The 26,636-nt window shown below is 39.8% G+C and overlaps 1 protein-coding gene across 1 annotated transcript in view; it reads left to right on the top strand.

Annotated features, from left to right (window-relative positions):
- Window positions 1–26,636, top strand: part of LOC110970356 (guanine nucleotide exchange factor VAV3) — a 111,336-nt gene that overhangs the window by 45,617 nt on the left and 39,083 nt on the right. The window contains 11 exon segments of the mRNA XM_022220626.2: window positions 9,570–9,628; window positions 9,831–9,896; window positions 16,700–16,808; window positions 17,561–17,662; window positions 19,575–19,608; window positions 19,611–19,642; window positions 20,918–21,021; window positions 21,352–21,451; window positions 21,785–21,880; window positions 25,701–25,769; window positions 26,512–26,598. Coding sequence (XP_022076318.2) covers window positions 9,570–9,628; window positions 9,831–9,896; window positions 16,700–16,808; window positions 17,561–17,662; window positions 19,575–19,608; window positions 19,611–19,642; window positions 20,918–21,021; window positions 21,352–21,451; window positions 21,785–21,880; window positions 25,701–25,769; window positions 26,512–26,598 — 858 coding nt within the window.

Raw genomic sequence — 26,636 nt, 5'->3', positions numbered from 1 at the left:
TCTTTTTTCTTCTAGAGTAGCTCATAAACTGAACTATAATCAGCTTAAGATCAAGAGATGGAGTAGGAGTGTGGGTTAGAGGAGGCTGGGAGTGTCTTCAGCTTCTGTTTCTGTGCTAGAACAGCAGTTGTTAAAACCCTCAGTAGCTTGATCATGAAGTGTTTAACCATCGATCAATGATTGAAAACACTTTTAAATCACATCTTATTTTGGGGGCTGCACAGTGGTGGTTAGCAATGCTGCCTTCCAGCTAGAAGGTCCTTGGTTTGTGTCCCCGGCCTGGGATCTTTCTGCATGGAGTTTGCATGTTGTAATGCTGAGATTATTGATAATTAATAATGAGGTTCGTGATTATTCTAAATTGTTTGTAGGTGTGAATGTGAGTGTGATTGTTTGTCTGTATAAGTAGCCCTGTGACAGACTGGTGACCAGTCCAGGGTGTCTCCTGTCTTCACCCTAAGTCAGCTGGGATGGACTCCAGCCCTCACGACCCTGATGAGGGTAAAGTGGTGTGTAGCTAATGGATGGATTGATCTTATTTTGGTTATTTTGTGTTGTTCAATTCAGTTATCAGTAGACAGTTTGTTATACATTCAATGTCATACCTTATTAATTACCCCGCCAAGGAACACAGTGGAGTTATGTGACCATGGATGTACATTTGTTTGTCTGTTTGAAACATTACTCAAAAATGGACTGACTGATTTGGATGAAATTTTCAGGGAAGGTCAGAAATTACACAAGGACCAAGTGATTACATTTTGACAGTGATGTGGCTTATAGTCTGGATCCACAGATTTGTTAAAGATTTCTGTATCACTGCAAGATAGCGGCACAGCGTCACTGTAATCATGACAACAAGTGAACACTATGCCAGCTGCCTGTTGATGATCACGATTGTGATCCTACTACAAATCCACCGCTATGGACTTATTGGGACTTATCCGTCGGATAGCCTGCAGGGACCAACTGATTCAATTGTGGTGATGTTTCCAAATCAGTTCTCGCTGCCCGCTACATATTGAAGTCAGGTGATTCAGTACCCATGTATACATGACGTAAACATACATAACATGCACCTGTGCTCAGTGCAAGGTCATTTTTTATTAAAAATTTCCTCCGTCGGAAATAGTACAATGACTGAGCAGCCTTGGCGGAGTACTGCGCTCTCTGAGTGCTTTTCTTGTTCAATATGAGTCAGCATTGATCATGAACACAAAGTCCTCGTAGCTGCATTCATCCCTGACACATAAAACAAAATTTTAGGATGTTGTCAGACAGATGTCAGACTAGAAGCATCTAACAGAGACGATGTAAGGGAGACTCACCACTTCAAGAATCCAAAATAGAAACCTATGGGAGAATTCCATAATGTCAAATTGTCTGCTTTGTAAGAACCAAACCAGGGAACATCCAGGGAGTTGTGTTGTTTTGCTGACACAATCACAGAAACTGTGGCCAACTCGCTAAATTTAAAGCGAAAAAATTTAAAAAAAAGTATGAGATTTGATTCTTGACACACAGTTGATACAACTATTTACATTAGAGTTGTTACACTTGAAAGTCTGAGCGATAGTGTTACCAAGATGGCTGTCCAGTGGCGAGACTTGCTCTAGAAGAATTTTGCATCTAATCATCTAATTGTACGACAGACTAAGCACAAAATCACAGTTTACATTAACATCAGATTTCATATGAGTTAGTGGTGTCTGGGTCTGAACATCTGATAGAAATTCACAAGTTGAATCATTGGAGTGAGGGAATTGCAAATGCTGCATTTTAAAAATGTCTGAAGTATATTTTAATTTGATTATATTTCATTTAAGGAGTTTCAAACTTGCAGGGGTTGTTTATGCTGCCTATTGAACATCGTATACAACGTGGTTCAAACATGCACGCTGTGGCTCAGTGAACATGAGTCTGGTCTTGTTATTTCACAGCCTCACATTTGTACATTCTGAGAGGGTCTGACCCTGAGTTTAAACTGTCAGTGCTTTTACAAATTCATGCCGTCCTCCGTGTGTGACAGTCACGCTTCTGATGGTGTCTCATATGGTAATTCTCCATCGCATGTTTTAACCCTCTGAACCTCAAGTACATTCAGGGTATTTTTTGCTCCCCTCACAATTTTGACTCACTGCCAACTATTTTTCACTGCAGAATAAACTCTTGCACCTCTATGGAAAAAGCACAAATATGGTAAGTTGGAAACTTTAAAAAAAATCCACAAAAATAGATTTGGTGGAATGCAACAAAGCTATGATGCTATAAATTGTAATAAAAGAAACAGTTGCATTTCTTTGATTATTGATAATTGACAAGTCCAACGTTTTTGTCAGCGTCACCAGAAAAACATGGTAGCTCTACATGTTATAGATATTTTTTGAGGCACATTTTTCGATTTCTGTCTCCAAACTAGTCTTCTATCAGCTCTGTGTATACACAACCTGCAGTTCAACCCAGCTCTGTCAAAAAGTCCAAGATTTTTGTTCTTTTTTCAGGATCTGGTTACTTGGGGTAAATGCAGGGGACACTCTGGACAGGACACCAGTCTATCACAGGGCTACACACAAAGACAAACAATCATACTTACATTCACACCTACGAACAATTTAGAGTTGTTCAACTCCAGTAGTTCCAAATTTTTACATACTTTGTTGGTTACTATATATTTTTAAAAATATTTCTAGTACCTTCTGAAATCTGAAATTGTTCTGTTCTCTTTTCCTTTTCACATACCAATTGACTAGTTATCACAATTCATCCTGCTTTGTGACTTCATCCAAGTGAAGTCTGGCAGGCTTGGCAACAAGCATGGTCCATCCCAGTCTAAGAAAGTGTTACTTAATTCTAAACAAGAAAAGCACTCAGTACTCCACCAAAGCTGCTCAGTCGTTGCATCATTTCCAACGGATGTAGTCTTTAATAAAGAAATGACCTTGCGTTGAGCACAGGTGTGTGTTCTGCACGTGTATGTGTATGAATACCGAATCGTGTGACTTAAATATGTAGTGGAATTGATGGGACTCGGAAACACCCCCATAACTTAATCAATTGTTCCTTGTATCATTTCCCACCGATAAGTCCTGATTAGACCGCAGTGGTCCATTTGTAGTAGGATCACACTCATGCGAAAGTCAGCAGGCACCTGACGTAGTGTTAACTTGTTCACTCATAGTTACAGTGACACCGTGCTGCTATCTCACAATGATACAGAAATCTTTAACAAATCCATGGATCCAGACTGTAAGCCGCTAAATATTTTCTTTTGTTTTTCTTTTAATAATTATTGTCATCTTCTGTTTTAATGTCTTTGTAAAGCACTTTGAATCGCCTCGTTGTTGAAATGCGCTATTTAAATAAATTTGCCTTTGCATCACTGCCAAAATCTAATCACTTGGTCCTTGTGCCATTTCTGACCTTCCCTGAAAATTTCATCCAAATCCGTTGGTTCGTTTTTGAGTAATGTTGCAAATAGACAGACAAACGTACATATCGTCACATAACTCCGCCGCGTTACTTGGCAGAGTACTAATTTTTTTGCAGCTTTAGATAGCAGGAACATGCAGAATTAGATGATCTTTCAACCTGCAGCTTGGATTTTAGGCTACACACGCTGCATTTCCACTTGACGGGTCAGAGCATCTCTAGATGTGCTTTAGTTGATCTGTTCATTCTGCCACGTTGCTTTAACATGTTTTTACTTATTCAGGACATCCAGATCATAATCTTAATATGTATGTGCACTCCCAGTATGTACATGTGAACAGTCCTGTTGTTCTCACTTGCTTGTTCGAGAACATCAAGTAGTGCCGTGTGGAAGTATTTATAGATTTGGCTGACTTAGTGCATTTTCTAGCAAGGTGTCTTCTTCATGACTGTAGAGTGAATGCAAAGCAGGGTTTGATGAGGAGAGTGGTGGACTAAATGATGCAGGCAATAAAGACAGAGGAGAAACGACCAACGTGTGCTGCATTCCAATCAGCTATACGTGTATCCAAACACACTAATTATGTATTATGGGTCGTAATGAGCCGTGGCACTGATTGTCAAACATTAGCTAGTCTGTCTCTCTGAGCCAATTACATTTTTATTGGCTCCTCTGTATGTGGATTGGATTTAATGCACCGGCTGCGTCTGTTTGACAGTCGTGCTCGCATGTTCGTGTATGTATATGCGGTGAAAAAACAATAATCAATCTCACATACGACGGCGTGCACGAAAATGGATCTCACGTGCAGTGGCATACACACAACACTGAAAACAAACTGAAATCAGTTAGTCCCAGTAACACATGTACTACATCCCTCCCTCCCTCTGCATCACACCCCCACACATCATCAACTAACATGCATTGTACTTACGCCCTCTCTTGTGTATTTTTATGTAAATTCTTTCAGTATTTCAGTGGAGGCTGTTAAATATTCACATGTCCTTCATCTCCCAACTGTAACAACAGCAAAAAGTCTGATGGGAAAAATATGGGATGGAAGAGCCTTCTGGTTTTCACCCTGGAAATACAAACTGGCTTACTGAAAGCTTCCTGCTTTTCATTAATGTTTTATAAAGTACGGCCTGCAAACACAGAGGCAGGGGCATTAAAAGGTTTGTGAACACTTTAAAAAAGAGAACATGCTGATTGATATACATTTGTGATGCAAAAAGACATTTACAGACGAGCCAAAGAAAAACTTTAAATTTTTTTTTGTAGACTTATATGTGGTTTCTTTTAGAACTTCAGCAGAACTGTATTTTTTTTAAAGGAAAAGCCAATTTGGAGCGTTTGGTTTCTTCACTTCAGCACATTCAGATCATCCTTGAGTGTTTACATCACCAAAGTCATCCTCTTACAGACAGCGTTAGGTCTTTGTGCAGAAAACAAAAGCACTTCCACACACTGGATGATAAGCGTGAGACACTTCAAGACGGCGATGTAGGTATAAAGCAGTCAGAGAGGGATGCAGCTGATACTGATGTCTTCTGAAGGTGTTTTTGCGCCTGCTGGTTCGGTGTGGTCAGATCAGCCCCTCGAGTGTTTCCCTCCGGGTTTCGATCATATGTGTGGTGAGAAAACCCTGAAGGCAGTGTCTGTCAAACAGCTGATCCCTGGTCAGGCACATTTACATAGTTGCTGGCACTTTAATGTGAAAGCATTTTGGACAAAATGTTTGAGAGACGCAGCAATACACTGACAAATACACTTGTGAAACGCAAAAGGCAGCATCTGTGTGTGTTTGTAGTTTCTAAAACAGCCACCTAGTTTATTGAGATGATTTAGAGGCTGTGAATTTTATTATGTGTAACCTCTCATATCTAGACTCTCAGGAAACATAGCGTTGATTGATAATACATTTGGAAACTGCACAATAAAAGGAAACTGTTGGTCAAACAATGATTTTTGCTGTTGCTGAGCTTCTGAATTGCAGGTTACAAAACAAAAATGATGGTTCTGGCTGAATAGTGATTTGTTTTTTTATTTTTGTTTTTTTTTTTTGCTGAGGAAGGTTCAAAACTGAGTATAATGGTTCACAGTTATCTAAATGGCAGCCATGATAGAAGGTGGTCCAATTTTCCAAATTAAGGAGGTTCATGATAAATTTGTTAATTTAACCAAAAAAATAAGACAGAAGATGGAGGACATGTGTGTCAAAAAAATGTATTGTAAAACAGTTTTTATGTTTAAAATGGCACAACTGAACGCTGACGTGCAGTGTGACCTGGCAACAAAATAGTCTTTTTGGGGCGACTTTTGGTTGCAGCTTGAAAATGGAAGATCAGTCAAAGCTGACTGGCAGTCATGCTTTTAATTTAAGATTCTCTGTCAGTCTGACTACTGTCTAGCACTGATTTCAAACTCTTTTAAATGACCTCAATTGCAAACTGTAAAGAAATATTTGTCTCGGTTTCTTAAGCAAAGTCTTTATGCAAAACATATAATATGACCAACTGTATGTGTTCCAGTGGATTACCTAACAGATCTCTATTTTTAGCTGGTAATCAGTAATTTAGAAGGAAAAAAAAGGGGGAAAGAAAATAAAAGCAGCCACAGAAAGGAGGAGCAAAAGCAGAGAGCTGAAAACTGGGACAGCACGCCGGCTTGTGTGTGAAACCAGCAGAAATGTTGACACGTTACACATTCGAAATGCATCACTAAAGAATATATCTGCAGAAATGAGCAAAATGAGGATAAGCAAATATCGAAAATTGGTTTTGTGTCTTGTCAGAGACAGATACATGGGGCTGCTATTGATTTTTTCTGCAGCCTCGCTTTAACATCCAATCAGTGGAATCGTCATGTGATAATGATTAATTACAGTTTTAATTATGAGTAAGCGTCAGAGTTCAGTAAAGTGTAATTACAGTGTTACAGCTGTTTCCACTCGTCAAGTATAAAATTATGAAGCTGAGAAGCTGAATAGCTGCAATTTTAGGTTTGAATGTTTTAATATGAACATCATGTATATATGAGCGCTTCCAAACACGCACGTATACATGCAGCCACCCACTCCCACATGCTGTGCACTCGTCTGCCTTTCTTCTGTGCAGACACATCCCTCATCCTGCTTTAATTGGTCTGGTGTGAATCACTTGATCGGGCGGTGCCACCGTGGTCAGACAGAGCAGGTTTATTAGCCTCCATCAAAGGGCCAGTCATCCTCCATCATCTGCAGTACAGTACATGACTGCTACTCAGCCTTTGACCTCTGATTTATGTTCACACAATCTACTGCGTGATCTCCGAGTTGTTTTCTTAGCTCATGTCTGCTTATTGCTGTTTCTGCATTGTGATCTTTTTTAACTCGTAGCAATACAAACGTAGTAATCATGTGTATTTTTGCCTTGCTGACTAATGAAATTCGACACTAAAAATTGTCTATATGCGTCTTGGAATTATAAACCTCTCATTTCCTTTGTGGTCATTTTCTTGATGTTTCTATTATTAGAGGTATGACTGCTGATGGATGTCTTTAAACAGTCTTCCTGGCTGCATGCAGATGGTCAGTTTTGTGTCCGAATGCATGTGACTCATGTGCTCAGTGAAGCCAGAAAGCACAACATTTCACGATTCGTCCCCTTAAATTTCGCCTGCCAGCTACAACTGGAAAGCTTCCAAAGCTCTGTTCAACACGCAGTGGATCCTCAGTTTTTGGACATGTTGTACCTGCCAACTGGCCTCCGGATGTCATGCCCTTCATTCATTACTGGAGAGAGTGCACCAACGGCTCTGCTTGATAACTCTGTGAGGATTAATAAGTGGAAGGAGGAAGATTTTCCTGACGTAGATCTGCAGTCCCGTTTTTTAACAACATGTGCTCATGAGTACATGCTGTGTGTTTGAGTAGATTTTTAACACAACGTTTACATGTTGCAAAACCATTATATAATTACTGCATTAATGAAGCACAAAGGGATGCTATACACACATCGTAAATAGTTGCAGAATCTTGCCTGAAGTCTGAATCTGTTTTTCCCGTCCTTCTTTGCTTGCTGAAGGGCTCAGTGATAGCACAGGTTGTCTAACCTCCAGGCACCTCCTTCAGGGCTTCAGTATGTTTTGGATGATAGTTTGACAGCTCTAAATAAGTTCTGTACAGTATGTGCCAGATTTGGGTGTTTTCTCTAATTTGGCTTGCAGAAAAAAAGCTCCATGCTGCACTTAGCATCCTGGAATCAACCATTCTGAACAGCACTGTATTTCCTTCGATAATGGAGTCGATTTAAAGAGTACATGCAAATGAGCGGGATTGATTTTCTTGTTCCAGTTAAAGCTAAAAAATAAATTCCACTTGCGCTGGAACACTTATTTCATGGGCTTATTTCACAGGAAACGGGAGAACAATTCAAAAGCCTCATTTTTGTCGCCCTCGCTTTAATTATTTTGGGTTGATTTTACTAACATGCTTCTTCTCGTGTCCACCCACCACAGATGAGAGAGCGTCTGATAAATATGTGTCAGTGTCGCCTTCAAATATGTCAATGCGCTCAATGTTGTAAGCTTAAGAAACAGGAAAAAAAGAAAAAAGTGCGTGACTCTCTTTTTTTCCCCTGGATTTTGTCTCTCAGGCTACAAACAGGCTGTCATAGCTCATTTGTTGGGCTTGTGTTGCTCTAAAGAACACCTGCAGACATTACTCAGAGGCGAAAACAGCACCATTTATTTGTCTACATGTTAATCAAGTGGAAAAAAAGGAACAAAATATGATGAGTGCTTTATTTGCGATTATAGATAGTACAGTAACCTGTTTAATCCTTACTTCTTAATTGCTACGTTGATTTAAATGTATACAAGTGTACGTTTGAAGCACTTTTACACCTCCTCGCATGATGTGTTAACACCCACTGCTGCAGAGCCGAGCGCAGTCACAAACTCGCTGCATCCTCCCACTGTTCAGCTGCTCACGACTAACATTTCCCTTTGATCACCAGCTACAACTAATGAACTCGGCTCTTATTTGTGTGTCACTGTGTCATTAACGTACTGCTGCCTCCGAAGCGCCTCGTGTTTGTGATGATTAAACGCCTTGCCACATGCAGGATCTGACAGATTTATGAAGCTTGAACTGTCACTCAGTGTCATCCACGTCTGGTGTGATGGACGGGATGCAGTTTGGTTGCAGCTGATCAACACGAGTCTGATTAGAGATCCTTCTGGGTAGAAATACTGATACACTGACAGATGCAGTTTTAGTTTGTTGCTCATGTTTCTGTGGCTCTCTGTCCTTTGTGGTGCCACTGTCTGTTTACTGGAGGGGGAAGGGGAAAGGGCCAGTTGTGCGATCAATATTGATCTTTGAGAGCTTTTGCTCCGGGGCAAATGTATCTACGTTTCATCTGTGATGTGCGAGTGTGAGCTTGCAAACACGACAAGAGGTTTGCGCGAAACATGAATGAACACAGCTTTGAGCTTTGATAATACAGCTGTATTCACCAGGTGAGTTCGGCAGTGATTAGTCAAGCAGGTCACACACTCACACACACACACACATAGAGGAAGTCAAGGGCACTGGCAGGACTGAGCACAGAAGCGTGAAATTACATGTCATACTAATAGCAATCATGTCAGCCCACGAGGACACGCAGTTCACTTCACAGCATGATCAATTACTGATCAGGTCATGTGACGCTGTCTTGCTGTTACTGTGCTGCTAACTGTTGACTGTGTGTCAAATGAGTCATTTTACTGTGGAGGAGCCTTGTTCATTTGTCTGCTCCCTCTCATCATATTGCACTAAACTGTGTGTTACTATTTTAAATTCATTCCAATATATGGGGACGTTAAAGCAGATCCAATTAATGTAGTGTTATAAATATATATATATGCACATACCAACATTTGATTAAAGTTGCAGTGTGCACCTTCATTAGCGCCCATAACATCCAATGTCTGTTTTTTCACACAAACATGAGAGAAGGCTTTGAAAATGCTGCCCTCATGTGTCTCTTCTTGGAAATGCAACACCAACACCCGAAAAAAATCTTCCATGTGGGTCACACTATTCCTTGTCAGGCTTTTGCATATAAAATAATATAAAGAATATTTCTAAATGACATCTGTCTTTCTTTTCCAGGTTATGGATACACTATCTAAACTCTCCCACACAGTGATCGCGCAACAAACTGGAATCAGGTAAGCCAAAGTGAAATGATGTAATGCAAAACAGTGCAACTATATATATTTTTGAAGGTATAAAATGATGTGATTATGTCTTGTGATGTTGTTATATGCAAACATATATGTCATTAAATGTAGCGCAATGTAAAGGAGAACCACATGAAAACAATATGAGATTTTAGGTCAAAAACAGACTCCTCTCTGTTTGCTTTTACAGGCCTTTTCCTACAGAAGAGAGTGTTGAAGATGAGGACATCTACAACCACCTGGAGGACCTCATAGAGTATGTTTCCTCCCCTCCCTCTCACCTATAATTTTAAGCTTTAAAGATGGATAATTTTGCCTTTTTCTCTTAAATACCTGTGAACATTTTCACAAAAATTTCATTTTGAGAAAGTCAGCTGTTATCTTCCTTTCCCTGCCATTTGAAAATGTACACAATGTTGTAGATGAAGGCGCCATTTGTTCCCTGGGTGTTTCCTGGAAGGCAGCCACCTCCTCCGAATTTTTCAGCATGAGCTCGCCCCTCTCTTTTCTTAGTAAGCCACAAGTTGTGTGGGACTGTGAATTAATCATCTATTAGTCAAGACCTACACTGCAAAGCTTTGCATTTTTAAATGGCAGATTTTTGTGTTTAGAAATAAAGTTCATTACTTGAAGTTCAAAAGGGTTGTATGAACTTCAGTTAATTATTGACAGACACTAACCAAACCAACCACACTGGTATCAGCATAAACTTCAGCCTGATCCTTTGTTTACATCCGCTCTCATGTAGGTGTCATAAAAGTAGAGCACAATTTGTGGTAGGACATAAGTGATGCAAACTGGACAACAGACACATGATATAGGAAAAAAGTGTCTCTAATACGCATGTCAAAGGGATGTAGACTTGTTTGAGTTATTACAAGTTGGTCTCAAGAAAATTAGCCCTGGTCAGAGGTCATGAGACGTCACAGAGGACTTTGTCATGGTGGCACCTTGTTGGTCAAACCCCAATAATGCTTTCTGCTTGCCAACATACAACTACCTGTAGTCTGAGTGACTGCCTCCTACAGCATTAAACAGTAAACATGTCCAGGTATTACATCTAATCTACAATACTTAAAAGTGTGTATTCAGATACTAAGTTATTTTAAACACAGGAAACTTGTGCTCCAAACAAAAAGGATGTGCACTCAATGAAGGACCTAGGATCCCTGATCTCTCAGTATACACACCAGTGAGCAATGATTCATAACACATCTCTGGGGGTCATCAGGTGGAAACTTCCCTTCAACGGTGATTCACCTATTTAGTCCCACAACACCTCCAGGAGGCTAGGCAATGAACTCTGGCATCCCAGATCTCCTACACAATCCAGACAGCACTGCCACGTCCAGTTGACCCAGGCCCGTTTAGGAGATGCTTCAGTGCTGATGCTACCAGTTAGCTAGTACAAAAGGCTGAACACCTAGTGCCAACTGCTAAAAAGTGACAAAGAAACTATACTTGTGAACTTTCCAAACCTCTCTAAATGCTAATGCTAGCTGCAAGACTACTACCATGTCCAAAGCAAACATACCACTGACAAAAAAACTATACAAGCCAGCTCGCCAAACTTGCTAGTGCTACATGCTAATGCTAACTGCTAATTGCTAAAATACTTCCCTACTTTAGCCAAGCTCCCCACAGACAGAAACTATACAAGCAGACTTCATCTAAGATGCAAGTACCAAGTGCTAACTTCTAATTGATAATGCTATCTAACAAGAGAAAACTAACAACAAACTAAAAGACAAAGACACAGCCAGTACCTTACATCACAGATTTACCTGAGATGGCCACATAGTCCCAAAGAGACTCTAACTGGCCACCACTGTTGCCAACTCCTCAGTAAGGAAAGTCGCTGTTGGCTGTCCTAAAAGTCGCTAGAAGTCGCTAAATGACGTCATCGCCTAATTTGCATATTTCCCAGTTTGCATGTAATTGTAATCAACGTTGTAGGAGAGAGGAATAACGTTGTGGAAGAGACCAAAAAGTGAGTATAAAACATCCAAAATATGTTTTTGTACTAGAGGCTAAATGCTGTGGTTTATTTTAGTATGACAGTGAAGAAACATTTTCGTTTATATGGCTCCGTAAGTCTGGATGGGATCTGTAGTGACTTTGCGCATGCGCGATTCATCTGCTGTCTGGCCGTGGAGTGATGTGGGTGTCCCCCTCCCCTCACTGGGACTGCTGCGGGGTTACTGGACTGACAGCCTGTGCTTTGGGAGGGGGAGAAGCTCACAGCAGCACCTGCTGCTTGTTGAAAACAGTAACTGCAGAATGAGCTGAGTTTTCCTATTAGAGTCTCCAAAACGGCCGAAAAAGTCGCTAGATTTGTCGCTAGTCGCTTTTGACAAAAAAAAGTCGCTAGGAGCTTTGAAAAGTCGCTAGATTTAGCGAGAAAGTCGCGAAGTTGGCAACACTGCTGGCCACTCCCCCACCTGATCTACACTTCATTTCCTGGACCTATGCCCATTGGGAGAGGAAAAAGAAGGCAAGGAAAGCAAAGTGAAGGAGAGGGCTTGTCCTCTGCCTCCCTCTACTCCCTCACTGCCTCTGTTTCACCCCCCCCAACTATTAATATATCTCCTAATCCATATCCACTGACTAGATCTAGCAGCCACATCTACCACGTCCCTCACCGTCTTCCTCAGACTCTGCCCCTGCGATTCCAGCTCCCTCAATAGTGACCCTGTAACAAAGTCCCTACACTGTACTTCAACTGGGCCAACTCTGGTTCTCTATCCGCTCTGCTCAGCTTCTGTCTTTAAGTCTGCATATCTAGCCTTCTTCCTTTCATAAGCTACTTCCACAGGACTGTTAACTCAATGAAATACACTGTCTGTTCATTCACAAACCACAATACAATGTCTGGCCTCAGATTAGTAAACACTATTTCTTGGGGAGCTACAAACTTTCCTCCTAAATCTACATGCATTTCCCAATCACAAGCTCCTACCAGACGGCCACACTCCTGCCTCCTTCCTGACTTAAGGCCCTTATCCTTCTCCCTCTCTCGAACAAATTTCACCACTAACATCTCCTTACTAGAACCTCCAGTCTTCTCCTGTCTTCAGTTCCTGCAGCTAAATAATAAGGGACACAGATCAGAACAAGGACAGATAAACTTGTTCAGGCTATCCTCAATATGAACTGATGAAGGACATTTGAACGTGCAGCCTTGGAAGACCTTAACTAAACATATGACAACAATAACTGAAACTATCATACGACTTCCATTTTCAAAATTCAATTGAAAGTAACAAAGATTGCGTTTTTTTTCCGCTGAAAGCAAAGGACCAATAAAATAATAAGATTACACAATCCTCCTTTGTGGCAAACAGGACTTTTGGCACAATTCCATGCAAAGCCCTTTTTAAATGCAGTGAAGCAGTAAAAAAATGGTTGACTGGCTTGTTTAATATGGATTTTTTTTTAATGTAATGTAGTCTGGTTTGGACTATTCTTGTGTCAGTTGCCAATTTATGCAGATGTTCTTGTCAATACTTTTCCATTGTCTTGCTAACATTGCATTGAAGTGAACGGCTGATAACACAGTGTAGTTGCCTGTTTATTAATAAGACTTATATTAGTCTATCACTGGGACACATTCGAATGTCACTGCTGGAATCTGAGCAGAAACCATTACCAGTACGGAAAAATGAGGGATATCGTGACTTGTGTGGTTAAGTGAAGTCAGTGGAGGGAGACAATCCCACAGTAAAACCACTGTTTAAAAGCCTCGCACTGACACTGTGGTCTGGTCTATGTTTAGTGCTGACAGCTCCTAGAGCAGGAAGCAGCCCACTACCGGTAGTAACAGAGGATAACAGCGGCCTGACAGCAGCCAGCAGAGGATGGGAGGTTTGATGTGTCAGTCTGAATCTTGCTGAACTCCCATCTGTTCAGTGTTTAACAGCCATCCAATGGACAACATATACTGAAACATACCATTGCACACAACAGGAGATCTCGCTTTCGCTTTATCTTCGCCATTTAGAGCCATCTGTCAGCAGCTGACCAAAATAAATCTTCCTATCTGGCAAGTGAAGATTTTGAAGATCATTATGTGTTTGAGACTGAATTAGATTAAGCGCTAATTCTGTACACCACTTGACTTCTTGGGGCCATTAGTTCAACTTAGTTTAATGCAAAATATCTTTGTTCCTTGTGAAAATCAAATCATTTAATTTGATTCTCCAAGAAAGACTGCCAGCGTGTGGCTGGAATAGGGAGTTTTATTAAATGTGGAAATGTCATTAAATAAGACAGACGTGCCATCTCTCTTTGTGAAAACTACTCTGGTTGTGTGTTTTGTGTTGAGATTTAAAGACCCATCCAATGAAAATCAAGGCTTTAATCATATTAAGATGTCTGTCTGATGTTTTCATTTGCTTAAAGACATATCATGAGCAAAATAATCAGTGAATTTCTGCCTTAAAACTGCAGAGTACTGATGGCAGTTTCAAAAACACGATTCAGAAACAGAGATGTCAGCTACATGAGTAATTCAAATGAAATAAAACAAAAGAGGGACACAAACACGACTTGCATTTCTTTAAATTGTCAGTTAAGAGTATTATCAATGTCTACTATGTTTGATTGTCATTGTTTTGGTTGTTCTACTGCAAAGTTGAATATGTGACGGTTAAAAATACCATACTTTATCAGTAAAGTATCACACCTTTTAAATTCCAGGGTATATTACCTTTAAGAACATACTTAGTTCTGTCGCTTCCTGTTAAATAGGAGAAAAGGTGTCAAAAATATTTGGTAGTTTTACAGGGAGATGTACAAATTTTACAGGAAGATAATTATTACCTCCGCCAGGAGGTTATGTAATCACCGGAGTTTGCTTATCTGTCTGTCCGTCTGTGTGTGTGTGTGTGTGTGTGTGTGTGTGTGTGTGTGTGTGTGTGTGTCTGTTTGTCTGTTAACAGCATAACTCAAAAAGTCATGGACGGATTTTCACCAAATTTTTTACAGGATGTCCGGAAGAGCACAAGTAAGAATCGATTAGATTTTGGCGGCCATCTCTCAATTGTCCTTCGACCTTCAAAAAATTCTTGGATCCAGACGGTGATTCAGATCACCTCCAAAATCTAATCGATTCTTATTTGTGCTCTTCTGGACATCCTGTAAAAATTTGGTGAAAATCCGTCCATGACGTTTTGAGTTATGCTGTTAACAGACAAACAGACACACACACACACACACACACACACACACACACACATATAGACGGACAGACAGACAAACAGACACACGGCATGGCGGAGGTATGCGCTCTCCGAGTGCTTTTCTAGTTACATATGGATTATTCTTCTGGCATTACACCAGAACTTTGGGGTGCTGGTAGTGTATTTTGTCAGTCTTCATGTTTGGCTGTCAGTACAAAAGTTGTTTTTCTAAAAATCTCTAAATGTTCTCCAATAACCACAGTTGTCAATGCTTAATCCTCATGCCACACCCTACCAATAAGGGCGATTTGAGGGGGAATGATTTGGTCTACCACCCCCCTTGTTAACCCTCTTGTTAACCAGCCATTTCCCCCTGTCCATCCTAGAGTACTCGAGAGAGTGTGGGGGCAGAAGGGTGGTTTATTTGAGTTTGTTAGTCCAGCCTGCCTGACTCATTGATCTTTTATCCAGAGTTGACAACTCTCATGCTTTTGGTGTGAGGCACCGGCTTTCAGGCTCTGACTCACACTCACTCCACATGAGAAAAGGCCTCAAAATCACAAAACTCCTTCTGTGTATGTTACCTCATTGTTGTTACTCCATAAAAAAAACTTGATTTCGACTAAAACAAGTCTGGAATAGGTCAGATTAATTAAACTCAATCAGTCATCAATTATAAATATAACAGGAGCTTAAGTTTAGTTTGTTCCTTCCAGCTGTTTGTAGGAGTTTTTCCTCTGAGTTTATGAAATACCTGCAGCATTTGGACACCTATGAGAGTCTCCAAAGCTGGAGAGTTAAGTGCATTTATGCACATAGCACAATAGTGGTAACTTTAATTTTTGGACTACTTTTTGGCTAATTATAAATTATCCCTGGCATGGGGTAAAGATTGATCACAATCTCGCGGCAAACAATAATTTATCTGTAGTTTTTTGACTTGATGTAAAGTCACAGCTTAAAAGCTACAGTTAAATATGTTAATCCTTATGGTCGCATAGAACTCTCACATGGAGTCCTGAGCTCAGTCAGAGCTGTTGGAAAATTATTTAACTGCGGAAAAGTCTGATCTGTTTACTTAAGTCTACTAATGTGTGAAAAGATGCATTTCCATAACTATATATAGAGCATCGCCTCTTTAATAATTAAAATAACAACCAAAAAACAAAGACAATAAGTATGTATCAATGAAAATGCATTTTACTGTAGCCTGCCATAAGTGGCTGTGGTTATCTACGTTTTCATCAGGGTATAGTTTGCTTAGAATTATATATTTTGTCTGATGGCTATTCAAATTGAAATTACAATTGCAGATATAGTATCAAAAATCATGTTGGTTGGTGGTGTGGGAGCCCATTAGACACCCCCTCTATTAAACATAGCAGATCTATTCTTCCCCATAATAAACCTGCACATGTAGAAATCCTTATCCATACCCTCCTGTGCAGATGTGCCTTTTTAAGAGTTTTCTCCTCATGTGACATCTCTTTTGAGAACATCTGGTTCTGAAGTACATTGATAAAAAGTAGAAGAACACACATCTACGCACTGAGTCACTTGCTAAGGTACAGTAATTGGCTCCGATGTGAGCAGTCAGAACAAGCCTGTGGTGTCACACATAAAAGTCTTTTCTTGCGTGCGTGTTCCTGAGCCACTTTCACAGCCACGGATTAAGTGTTGTCCCCAGCTAACAAGATTTGTAGTAAAGTATTAAAATCCACGTCTGTAAAACCGGAGCCGTGTGTGTGTTTCTTTGTGACCCTTCCGTGTGGTTGTCATGAAGAGTAAAAACCATTACCCACTCACTGTGAAACTCAGGATCAAACGGCAGCGTGATGTAATGTAATGTCACTACCATATACTGTCATGTGTGCCGCAGTGAGAACGGAGTGGAGGACGAGGAGGATCTGTATGACTGCGTGTACGATGATGAAGATGGCGGGGAAATCTATGAGGATCTGATGAAGACAGAAGCCATCCCTCCTCCGGTTAGTTCACCTCTCACTGACATACGAGTTGGCCCAAAGTAGCACACAGCCCACCTATGAACACATATTAAAGAAACACTGTAGCCTGACATTGTGGCATATGTGCATATTCTTTTTTAAAAAATGGACAAATCGAGCCTCTGTGATGTTGGTATGTTTACTAAATATGAAGCTAATGGCTGATTAGCCTAGCCTAATCTAGCATAAAGGCTGAAAGCTGGCCTCACTGAATTAGAAGAAAAAAATCTGTGGGCCAGCATCTCTACTACTCACAAATGAACACTGGTTGGACCAGTAGGTGCAGATCAGACCCATGCAACTCCTGTCTACCTTTGCAAATTGTTTACAACCAACCATTATATTTTTCAGAATTCATCTAATATTTGTATGTATTTAACTATTCTGATTGGTATCTTTTGCTCTGTTTTACGCTCTCTCTGTTACAGTCGATGTAACTTGGTAATCATGGTCTTTTCTAACTCTTTAAATCTGCAGATACCAAAGATCTAATTTTGTAGCTCTGTTAGTTAGATTTTTGCCTACATCATTAACGCTTTGTTCAGTGAAAATCCCCCATGTTCTCTCATAATTGGCAAACAGCTTAGCAAGCATGTGTGACCGTCTGACCTTGCTCAAAGCGTTGGATTGACTACATCTGGTTGAGGACTCAACAGTGTGTCAGCCCACAGAGCTGACACACAGTAACGGGCCCCTGTGTGTGTGTCTGTGTGTGTTTGTATGTGTTTGTGTAGGCGTTCCAGAAGCAGGCAGAGATTGACATCAGGAGTTGCTGTTTAACAGAGATCAAGCAGACAGAGGAGAAATACGCTGAGACCCTGGAGTCTATAGAGAAGGTAATAGATGGTTGTCATAGTGAAGACGTCATCCCGGTGCTTTACACTGACTGAAATTGAAGCATTTCATGTGAGTGAGTGTGCCGGGGTCAGTAGCAGCAATATGCAAAAGCGTAAATCCAGCTTTCCTGTCCAATAGAATGAGTACCAAATACTACTATGAATACTTCCAGAACTATTGAACGTGCACAATTGTAGTTGAATGATTTTTCAGGAGATTTTTCTTTCTTTTTCTTTTAAATCGAGGTCTCCATATGTTTAATTTTAAGAGAACTTTTTCAACCTTTATCCTTTGTGCTGGTAGGCTGTTACTTGTGATGTGTAATTTATTTTATCAGGAGCTTCTGAGGCATTATATTTTCAAGTTGTCTATTCATATGTCCTTCTCACGAACACTGCATCTCTAAAACACCTTCAGACAGTTTCTTCAAATTTGAGACAAATGTGGACTCAAAGATGACCTGATTAGATTTGGGTGGTCAGAGGTTAAGGTCACTGTGACATCCCATCTGTCTCGTTCTCGTGAACAGCTTGCAACAGAAATGCCTGGAGGAAATTTCGTCACATCTGGCACAAACGTCTACTTTGACACAAAGATGAAGGGATTAGGATTTGGAAGTCGAAAGTCACCGTGACCTCACAGAACACATTTTTATCCGTAACGTGAGAATTTATAGTAATAATTTCTCATTCCAACAAAATTCTAAACACAATTTTTATAGGATAAAATAATGAAGTCATGATATTTTAAATCTTAAAGGTCAGGGCTGGACAGAAATGGAGGATAACTCATTAGTCGAGACATAGAACATAGAGGCATAGGAGGTTTCTACTTTATGTCAGATCATGTAAACTGGTATAACTAAAGAAAATCATTAGTCTATTAGTCTGATAACATTAGTTGTCAACTAGATGGCTCGTCTGGTATCTTTTCTGTGTTTTTGTAGTTGTGAAGGGCGAGAAGTTCATTCATGGTATCTGGGTCTAGATTTCATCCCATCAAAATCCATTCATTTATCAGTCATCAGCCCCAGTTCTTTTCAAATGTTTTACATTAAAATTGTAAGTCTAGTTGTCCCAACAATGATTTAAAAGTTACAGCTATTCTTTGTTTGCCATTGATGTGAAACTGCACTCCACCACTGTGGCTAGAAAAATGAAGGTACACTTTTTTTGGGTGGGAACAGTCTCACCCTATTTGATTTTTTAAAAAGATAACAAAGCACTGAAGTTTGGCCTCGTTATCACCTGTAATGTGAGAAAATGTGAAACGGACTCACTGTAATGACTCGTTTTGGGGTATAATGGAAATAATAATGAGTAGTGTAGCAATACTCCCAGAGAGAAATGAGTTAAAGCATGCATTTTTATTTTTGAAATTAGTAGTAGGTGAAGAGTAATCCCAGCACTCCTTACAACAAACTGCCCTTAAAGACCAAAACTCTGAGAAAAGCCCTTTTCTTGGGGAGTTTTCCACCTTACCCTGCACTTTCACAGGACTGTAGGAGGCCCGCCGTCTCTGAGGCTCCAACCACAGCTACTTGTCTTCTCCCTCTTGTGTACGTTCACGTCTGTAAAAAGACCTTGCCTGATTTCCCAGTGGAGTGTCTCGGTAGATGACTTTCGATATGAAGTGGATGGTGGAATTTAGTTTGTGCTCGCCCGCTCCTTTGAGATGTAGAGGTGACTATGCGGTGGGAGTTTTCTGAGAGGAAATCATTAAATTGCAAACTCTGAAAATGAGATTATTGTCGTGACCCAGACAGTCCTCCTTGTTTTTGCTGACTGCAGCTCTTTGCAGCTTGGCCCCATAATATAATAGCGTCTCTCGCAAAATGACTTTCCCACTCTTACTCTAGAGGAACGACTTTCATTCCCTTGCATCCTCTCTCTCTGCCTCTCTCTCCTGCAGCACTTTATGACGCCCCTCACCATGTTTTTACCGCCGCCGAGCTGGAGAAGGTGTTTGTGAATATTCCGGTAAGTCATCGTGTTTCACTGTGGTCAACTCAGGGTCACAAAACTCTTCTTTTGACTTTTTCACTGAAAATGCTTTGAAAGATCACACAAAGGGGAGCACAGATGTAACCAGTGAAAAAGTTTATGACTTAATTTCACATTTTAGTGTCACAAAAACTGATTTAATTAAAAAAAAAATAGAACTCAATGGTTCACTGAACTTGAAATGAGTTTTAAATCCAGTGAAACTGTAGCACAACAGAGTCTAACTATAGTTACAGCCATTCTAGGCTGTCAAAGTACTAGAGTCCTTTAAGCTAAAGGTTAATGGGACAATGCCACTACTAACATGCAGGTTGCTGCCAAGCAGGGAGAGATTTTTTGTGTTTACTGTTAGTTTTGTGTTTAATATACTAACATTTTCTAACTTGCATAACAGATTTTTTGACAGAGTAGAAAAGCACAGGTGTAGATAATAGAACAAATGGGTTAATTCCACATTTTATTGGTTTACTGTGCCAAAAACTAATTTTGTTATGGACCTTGATGCACATACATCTGCTATAAAGCTTTAAATTCATATTAAATATTGTGAAATTAGGAACATGACAGAGTATGACTATAAGGTAATGGTCATTTTAGGTTTTCTGTCCATCCAAAGCACAATAGTGTTTTGAGCTAAATGCTAACTGTGCTAACATGCTCACAATGATAATTCTTAAAATGCTAATTGTGAGCTCGAAGAAGGATATTTTCTGTGCTTACTTTTAGCTCTGTGTTTTAGCATGCTAACATTTGCAAATTAGCACTAAAAACAAAGTATAACTAAAGCTCATGGGTACGTCATTAGTTTTCTGGTTAAACCATTAGCTTGACATTAAAAATAGCCAAACAAAGACACATTGTTAAATGCCATCTCATTTAAAGCTTCAGCATAATGTTTGCCTGTTATAAGAAGTAGTTACGATGTAATGTTAAAAAAAACACGAATTGAATTCAAAAAGACATATGCATCCAATATAATGTCAAAAGAAGGTTAAAATCAAATGCTCAATTTATTTCTGGATAGACAGAAAAATGATAGACGGAAATTTTGATAGTACCAATCTCCTCACTTTAAATTGTGTTTTGTGATTATTCATGCTTACAGGAGCCTTGATTTTTCATTATTATCTCACACATATTTACCAAACTATTAGTTTAGTTGAGAAAATGATCTTCCGATTAATTGACAGGCAAGGAAAAGAATTGTTATTTGCAGTTTAATGATTAGCGTTGTTTGCTGTTGTTTTTCAGGACTTGGTTAAAGTTCACAAGTGTTTACTGCTGGAAATCCAAGACTCAGTCCACCATAGAAGTGCCCAAAACCTTTACCAGATCTTCATCACTTTCAAAGAGAGGTACACAATGAACTTTATAACATCTCACTTTTCTGTATTTTTTCCAGTGTCCCCATATGCCCTTAAGATTTCTGTAAAGCTCTGTACATATAATTTATAATAGTGTAGTATAATATCTTAAGCCTAATAGTTTTCAGTCATCATGCAATGACAAGTTTCTCTGTATTGTATGCGACCAACTTAGAACAATTTGTCTGTCAGCTTTGTTTCTTCAGTCAAGTTATTAAGTAGGTCTTAACCCAATCTTAGACGCTGTTTTCAGAAAAGTGTAGGCACTCAATTCGTCTCTCTAATCTTCTTACTGTCTTTCACATTTTCAATATATTTCAGGTTGTTGATCTATGGAAAATACTGCAGCCATGTGGAGACAGCCATTGCCACCCTGGATGACATCTGCAAAAACAGAGAGGATGTGCGCATGAAGCTAGAGGTAAGTTTTTTTTTTTTAATGCTTTTTATTAAATGATCAATGAAAGCTTATTTACAGCTACACCAACCAGTGTTCATTTCTCAGGATGGTCAGAGAATGCCCTCAAGTGTGTACCTGAGGCATTGCAGGGGATGTCACTGCAGCTGACAACATAAATTACAGCAAAGCTTTTATTAAGCCTGAACACGATCCTCCTTTCACTGCACGTGTTTCTACAAAGTGAAAAATGTAAAACTAAACCCTTTTTTATTGAGAGTTGGTGGAAATGGTATCCTCTATAGGGTCTATACATAATGTATACACTATTGATTCTCTTTCTGTGTCTTTGTACAGGAATGTTCAAAGAGAGCCAACTACGGCAAATTCACACTGAGGGATCTGCTAGTGGTCCCAATGCAGCGGGTTTTGAAGTATCACCTCCTCCTGCAGGTAAAGTGCTCCAAACTACCGATCATGTTTCTGTTCTGAGCAGTCAAAAAGTTGGCATTTCATCTTTTTGTAAGGTTGTAGCCTTCCAGGTAATGCTGGGAATGTTGGCAAACCAGGGATGACTGCATTTTTCTGAACAAACCCACTGCACCCTCTGCAGTCTGTCCATTCATGGGACAATACACTGAGCATATCGCATTCATTGTAGCATAACTTTACTAATATATCATGTGTATATCATGTTGGCGGTGCTGATATTGAGCTTGTTTATATCTGACGATCCCAAATGTATTTTTTTGTGTGAAAAGTGAAACGGTATGGTATTTTGAGTGATAATCTCTAAAGATTTGACTATTTTTATGTTGTGAATGCATCATTTTATTGCTATGCTGAATCCCTGCATAATTAGATTTATCAGTTTGTCTGTAAAGATGTCATGCTTAGTATTATCAGGATGACGACAGATACTACAAATGCTGCTAAAATACACCAATGAATGCACAGAAAGTTGACCAAAATGAACCAAATTGAGCCACACTCCTGATTGATAAAGCTTGTAGGTACGTCGATAAGATCGTTGCCTGGTTTAGCTTCATGTTCTGTGTGAAAACATGACATTTGAGCATATGTGTCACCTATACTACCTTCTAAATACCAAAAGCAACTTTGACACTTCGTTAACTTTGCTAAAAAGTACAGTATTTGTATTGAATCAAGCATCTATGCATTATTAGCAGTGGAGAGTGACTGATTAGATTCACTGATGCACTGTACTTCAGGGCTGTTATGAGGTTCAAGATTTTCATTTTATGATACCTACTGTTTAAACTCTTCCACTCGTATCTGCCAGTAGTGGTCACTCTGCTGGTTTATGCATATAGTTACAATTACCTGCATATCGACCAGCAGTAACATTAACATACTGATTACATGTCACTGCATTTTAATAACAGCAATAAATGTAAATATAAAACCTTTTGAAAAAGGGTGACTGGGCATTATAAAGATTTGAATTCTTCAGATATAATTCACTGATAGGCTAGATTGCAAGACTTTTGCTAAAAACTGTGTATTTTATACTGTCATGTCACTGCTTTTGCCTCACTTAAAGAGATCAGAATTTCTCCCACTACTGTGCATAACCAGCTGTGTAATTAAGCTGTCCATATTTATCCATCATCCTATATTTCCGCCCCATATTTCACACTGCACAGCTGCATAAGATGTCACTTACTGCTATTCTGGACGAGATTGTAAATGACAGTGACTTCATTGACTTTATAGATGACTCTTAGCGAATGACAGAGCCCCATCAGGGAGTTTTTGATTCAGCAAAGGCTCCATCAATGCCAATCAGTCTTTATGAGCAGGAGGACTCACTGTCACTGCTCAGTTCATCCACCGGAGGCAGCCTTGACCACGTTTCGCTCTCCTCCCCAGCCTTCGTCCTTCAGGCTCTGAGGCTCCTCTCGTCTATTTCTGTAGCTTCTTTGTGTCTGCGAGTCTGAAATGAGCCGCTCATAATCTGATCGAGACAATCAAGGAGGAGGTGAGAGAAAATAGATAAAGTGAAGCAGGACTGAAAGAGAGAGCAGCAGACAGAACGAGACAAACAACTAGAGAGATAGACAAAGAGGAAGATAAAGTATTTCTGATGTGTTCAGAAAACCTGAGTGTAGAAACTAAGGATGAAGTCAGTGAGAAGTTACTAATGTGTCACTGAAGATGGAAGCATTTCATATTTCAGCATTCAATGTCTCAGAACCTGTTCCTCTGTAATGCATTTTGAATGATGCATATTGTTGTGTTTATTTAAATTTTAGGAATTCTGACATGCATTTTTGATACAGTAGCAGATTTGAACTGTAAAATAGGGCAAAGACTGAATGCTTAATTGAGCTAAATCAATGTTGTGGGTACGTCAGTGGGTGGGGAGGTGACAAGAACAGCTCTGCCTCCTTGCGTCTGCTGTAACAGTCTTCCATAGGGAGGATTTTTACTATGTTATTCTTTTATTGTGTATATGCTAATGTGAAACCTAGGAGGTGCGATGAGTTCAAGGTGGTCTGATGTGTAGTAGGAGGCTTTTTACAGAAGCAAATGAGCTGATTACTTAAAGTTCAAATGTTAATCTTTTAAATATTTTACTGCAAGAACCATCTGTCTGAATTCATGTGGTTTGCCTTCATCTAATTTCCAGCAGGCGCTTTCAATTTGTACATGAGTGATATTCAGCTTAGGGTTCACAAATTTGGATAGAAAAAAGTGTCCAAAAGAGAATTCTGTTCGTCTGTCATTTTCAGATAAAAAAAAATCAAAATGAAAACTTACAATTGAAAGAACATATCACTCTTTGCACAACCGAGGATGGGCAATCATTTCTTTGGATGGAAGAATGAAAAGCATGCACATTAAAGTTTTTATACTGTTTTTGTGTCTGTTGAAAGCGGTGGAACTAGAAATTACCTGTTGAAAATTTGCAAGACTTGAATGCAGACCACATTTCACATGTTTCAAAGCACATTTCTGTTCTCTTAGTAACATTTTAATGCTGAGGAATTGTAAGTAGTCAAGTTATTTTCAGTCCTAAACCAAAAAAAGACTTCTCTTTGCTTTCATACCTCTAACCTAGTAAGTGAAGCATGATAGAAGCATTACTAAAGAATGCCATTCAGATTGTGTCCACAACAGGGTTAATACACCAATATTCCTCTATGTGGAAGACATGCATGCTTTGCTCTTTCAATTCAAATTGCTCATTTACTTATGTTCCTCAGGCAGAAATGTGCCCATTCCAAGAGGGTTCCATAAAACGTCCCAAATTAGGCTCTCTGAAACCTCTGAAAGCGTGTGATCTCACCACTCTCATGTTTACATGCAACACAAATGTAACACCAAAAATAAAAAAGGAAAATTATCTGTAGGAACAAAGATTCTGTTGTGTCAACATGGGCCGGGATCCCTGTGGAACAGCCGGGTAATAGCAAGCTGCACCGAATAAAGCATCCGCTGGGTTACTTTCCCACATGGTGACAGCCCGAATCTGTACAACTAATGTCTTGTCACTTCCCCTCGCTCCCCGAGTACCTCTCTTTTGCTGTTTCTTTCTCTCTTTTTTTTGTCATCAATCTCTCGCTCTTTCTTCCTTGCTGCCTCTGCTCATCATTTCTCTTCCCCCCTGAACCTGCAGCAACACGATTCCCTCAGTGAGTCCATCATGTATGGTCCCTGCTATCAGTGTGACCACTCCCTTCCCCTGTATCTCTGGATGTGTGGAGGTGGGAGCAAGCCTTGATAAATAGGCCTCTGTCGTCTTGCTAGTGATAATAATGCCCAGGTTGAGCTTGACTGACACCAGGGATTTGAGCAGTGCCAAGCAGACATATATATCTCCCTTAGCGGCTCAGTGTGTATATGTGTGGACACAGTGTTTGTCTGCCTGTATGAAGGACATGCATGGCATCCTTCCTTATCCTCCACTGCTGAGGTCTAGATGTCTTGTTTACGCTGCAACTAGGCACTGGCAAGCAATTTCAGATACACACTGCACACACAGACACACACACACCTGCAATAGATGAGTGCACACACATACACACTATCTGATTTATTTCAGGACGAGGTTCTTTTTGCAGCAAACCTTTTTCATTTCATATCTAGAGGCAAAGCCTCACGTTCATGTGTGGCGTGTGGCGGTACTGTATGCGTGCAGGATAACAATGTTCATGAATATTACATGTATCTTTATGATTGACAGACAACTTTTCGTCCCTTTTTACATTTTCTGTTTTTTTGTGCGTGATTTGTTTTTGCCCACTAGGAACTGGTGAAGCACACTCATGATGCCACTGACAAGAGTAATCTACGGACGGCATTAGATGCCATGAAGGTACGCCATCAGTTTGTCCAGTGTGTTGTCTTTCACAATCTTATCCCAGTGTGCATTGAGCGGAAGGCCCACCACAGCGTCAGCATCACTTTAATCAAGCAGTAAACTGTAAATAATTTATGTGAAGTGCACTAGGAGGAACACGCATACCCAAAATTACGAGATGTGCGATACACAGCTCAGCTTCAGGTTTCATGCTGTTCTTCATATCAACATTTGGTGGCAGTAACATGCCAGGAAACGTCGAAATGCACCAACAAAAACTGTGAAAAAGAAGAGTGCAAGTTCGCAAATATAGATATATAAACAATGCAGGATTTAAAATAGCTTTAAAAATTGCTTATTTTTGTTGGACCTCCAGGACACACACAATGCATTTGGGCAAGAAAAACAATTTAAATATATCTTGTCTTTGTTTATGGCACCTTTAAAGGTAATAATGTCATGGAAGTTTATTGTGGTTTCCTAAATAATGTGTTATACATGCATTAAATTCATTTTTCTACAGCTTTTCATGGTGATTTTGTAACCCTGTGAAGCTGCTCAGTAATACTGAAAGCTGAGAGTCAAGTCAATCTCTCTTTGTAAAGCAGAATGTCATACATGGTCTCTTGGAGTTTACAAGCCTACATGGCGAAGTGAAAACTACGCAAAGGATGTTACATACAGTGCAGCATGTCCAGCTGCACTCTGTGTAACTAAATTAAAAGAGATGTTTTATTGTTTCCTGATGTGTGTGCAGGACTTGGCTCAGTACGTTAATGAGGTCAAGAGGGACAATGAGACGCTGCGAGAAATAGATCAGTATCAGAAGTCCATCGAAAACCTGGTAAGGCGCACGTTTTGTCCAAATAATGAGAGGCTGGT

Source organism: Acanthochromis polyacanthus, chromosome 20 (genome assembly GCF_021347895.1).
Source record: "Acanthochromis polyacanthus isolate Apoly-LR-REF ecotype Palm Island chromosome 20, KAUST_Apoly_ChrSc, whole genome shotgun sequence".
In the NCBI taxonomy this organism is placed as follows: domain Eukaryota; kingdom Metazoa; phylum Chordata; class Actinopteri; family Pomacentridae; genus Acanthochromis; species Acanthochromis polyacanthus.
Note: the sequence above shows the minus strand (reverse complement) of the source record. Positions and strands in the feature narration are given on the sequence as shown.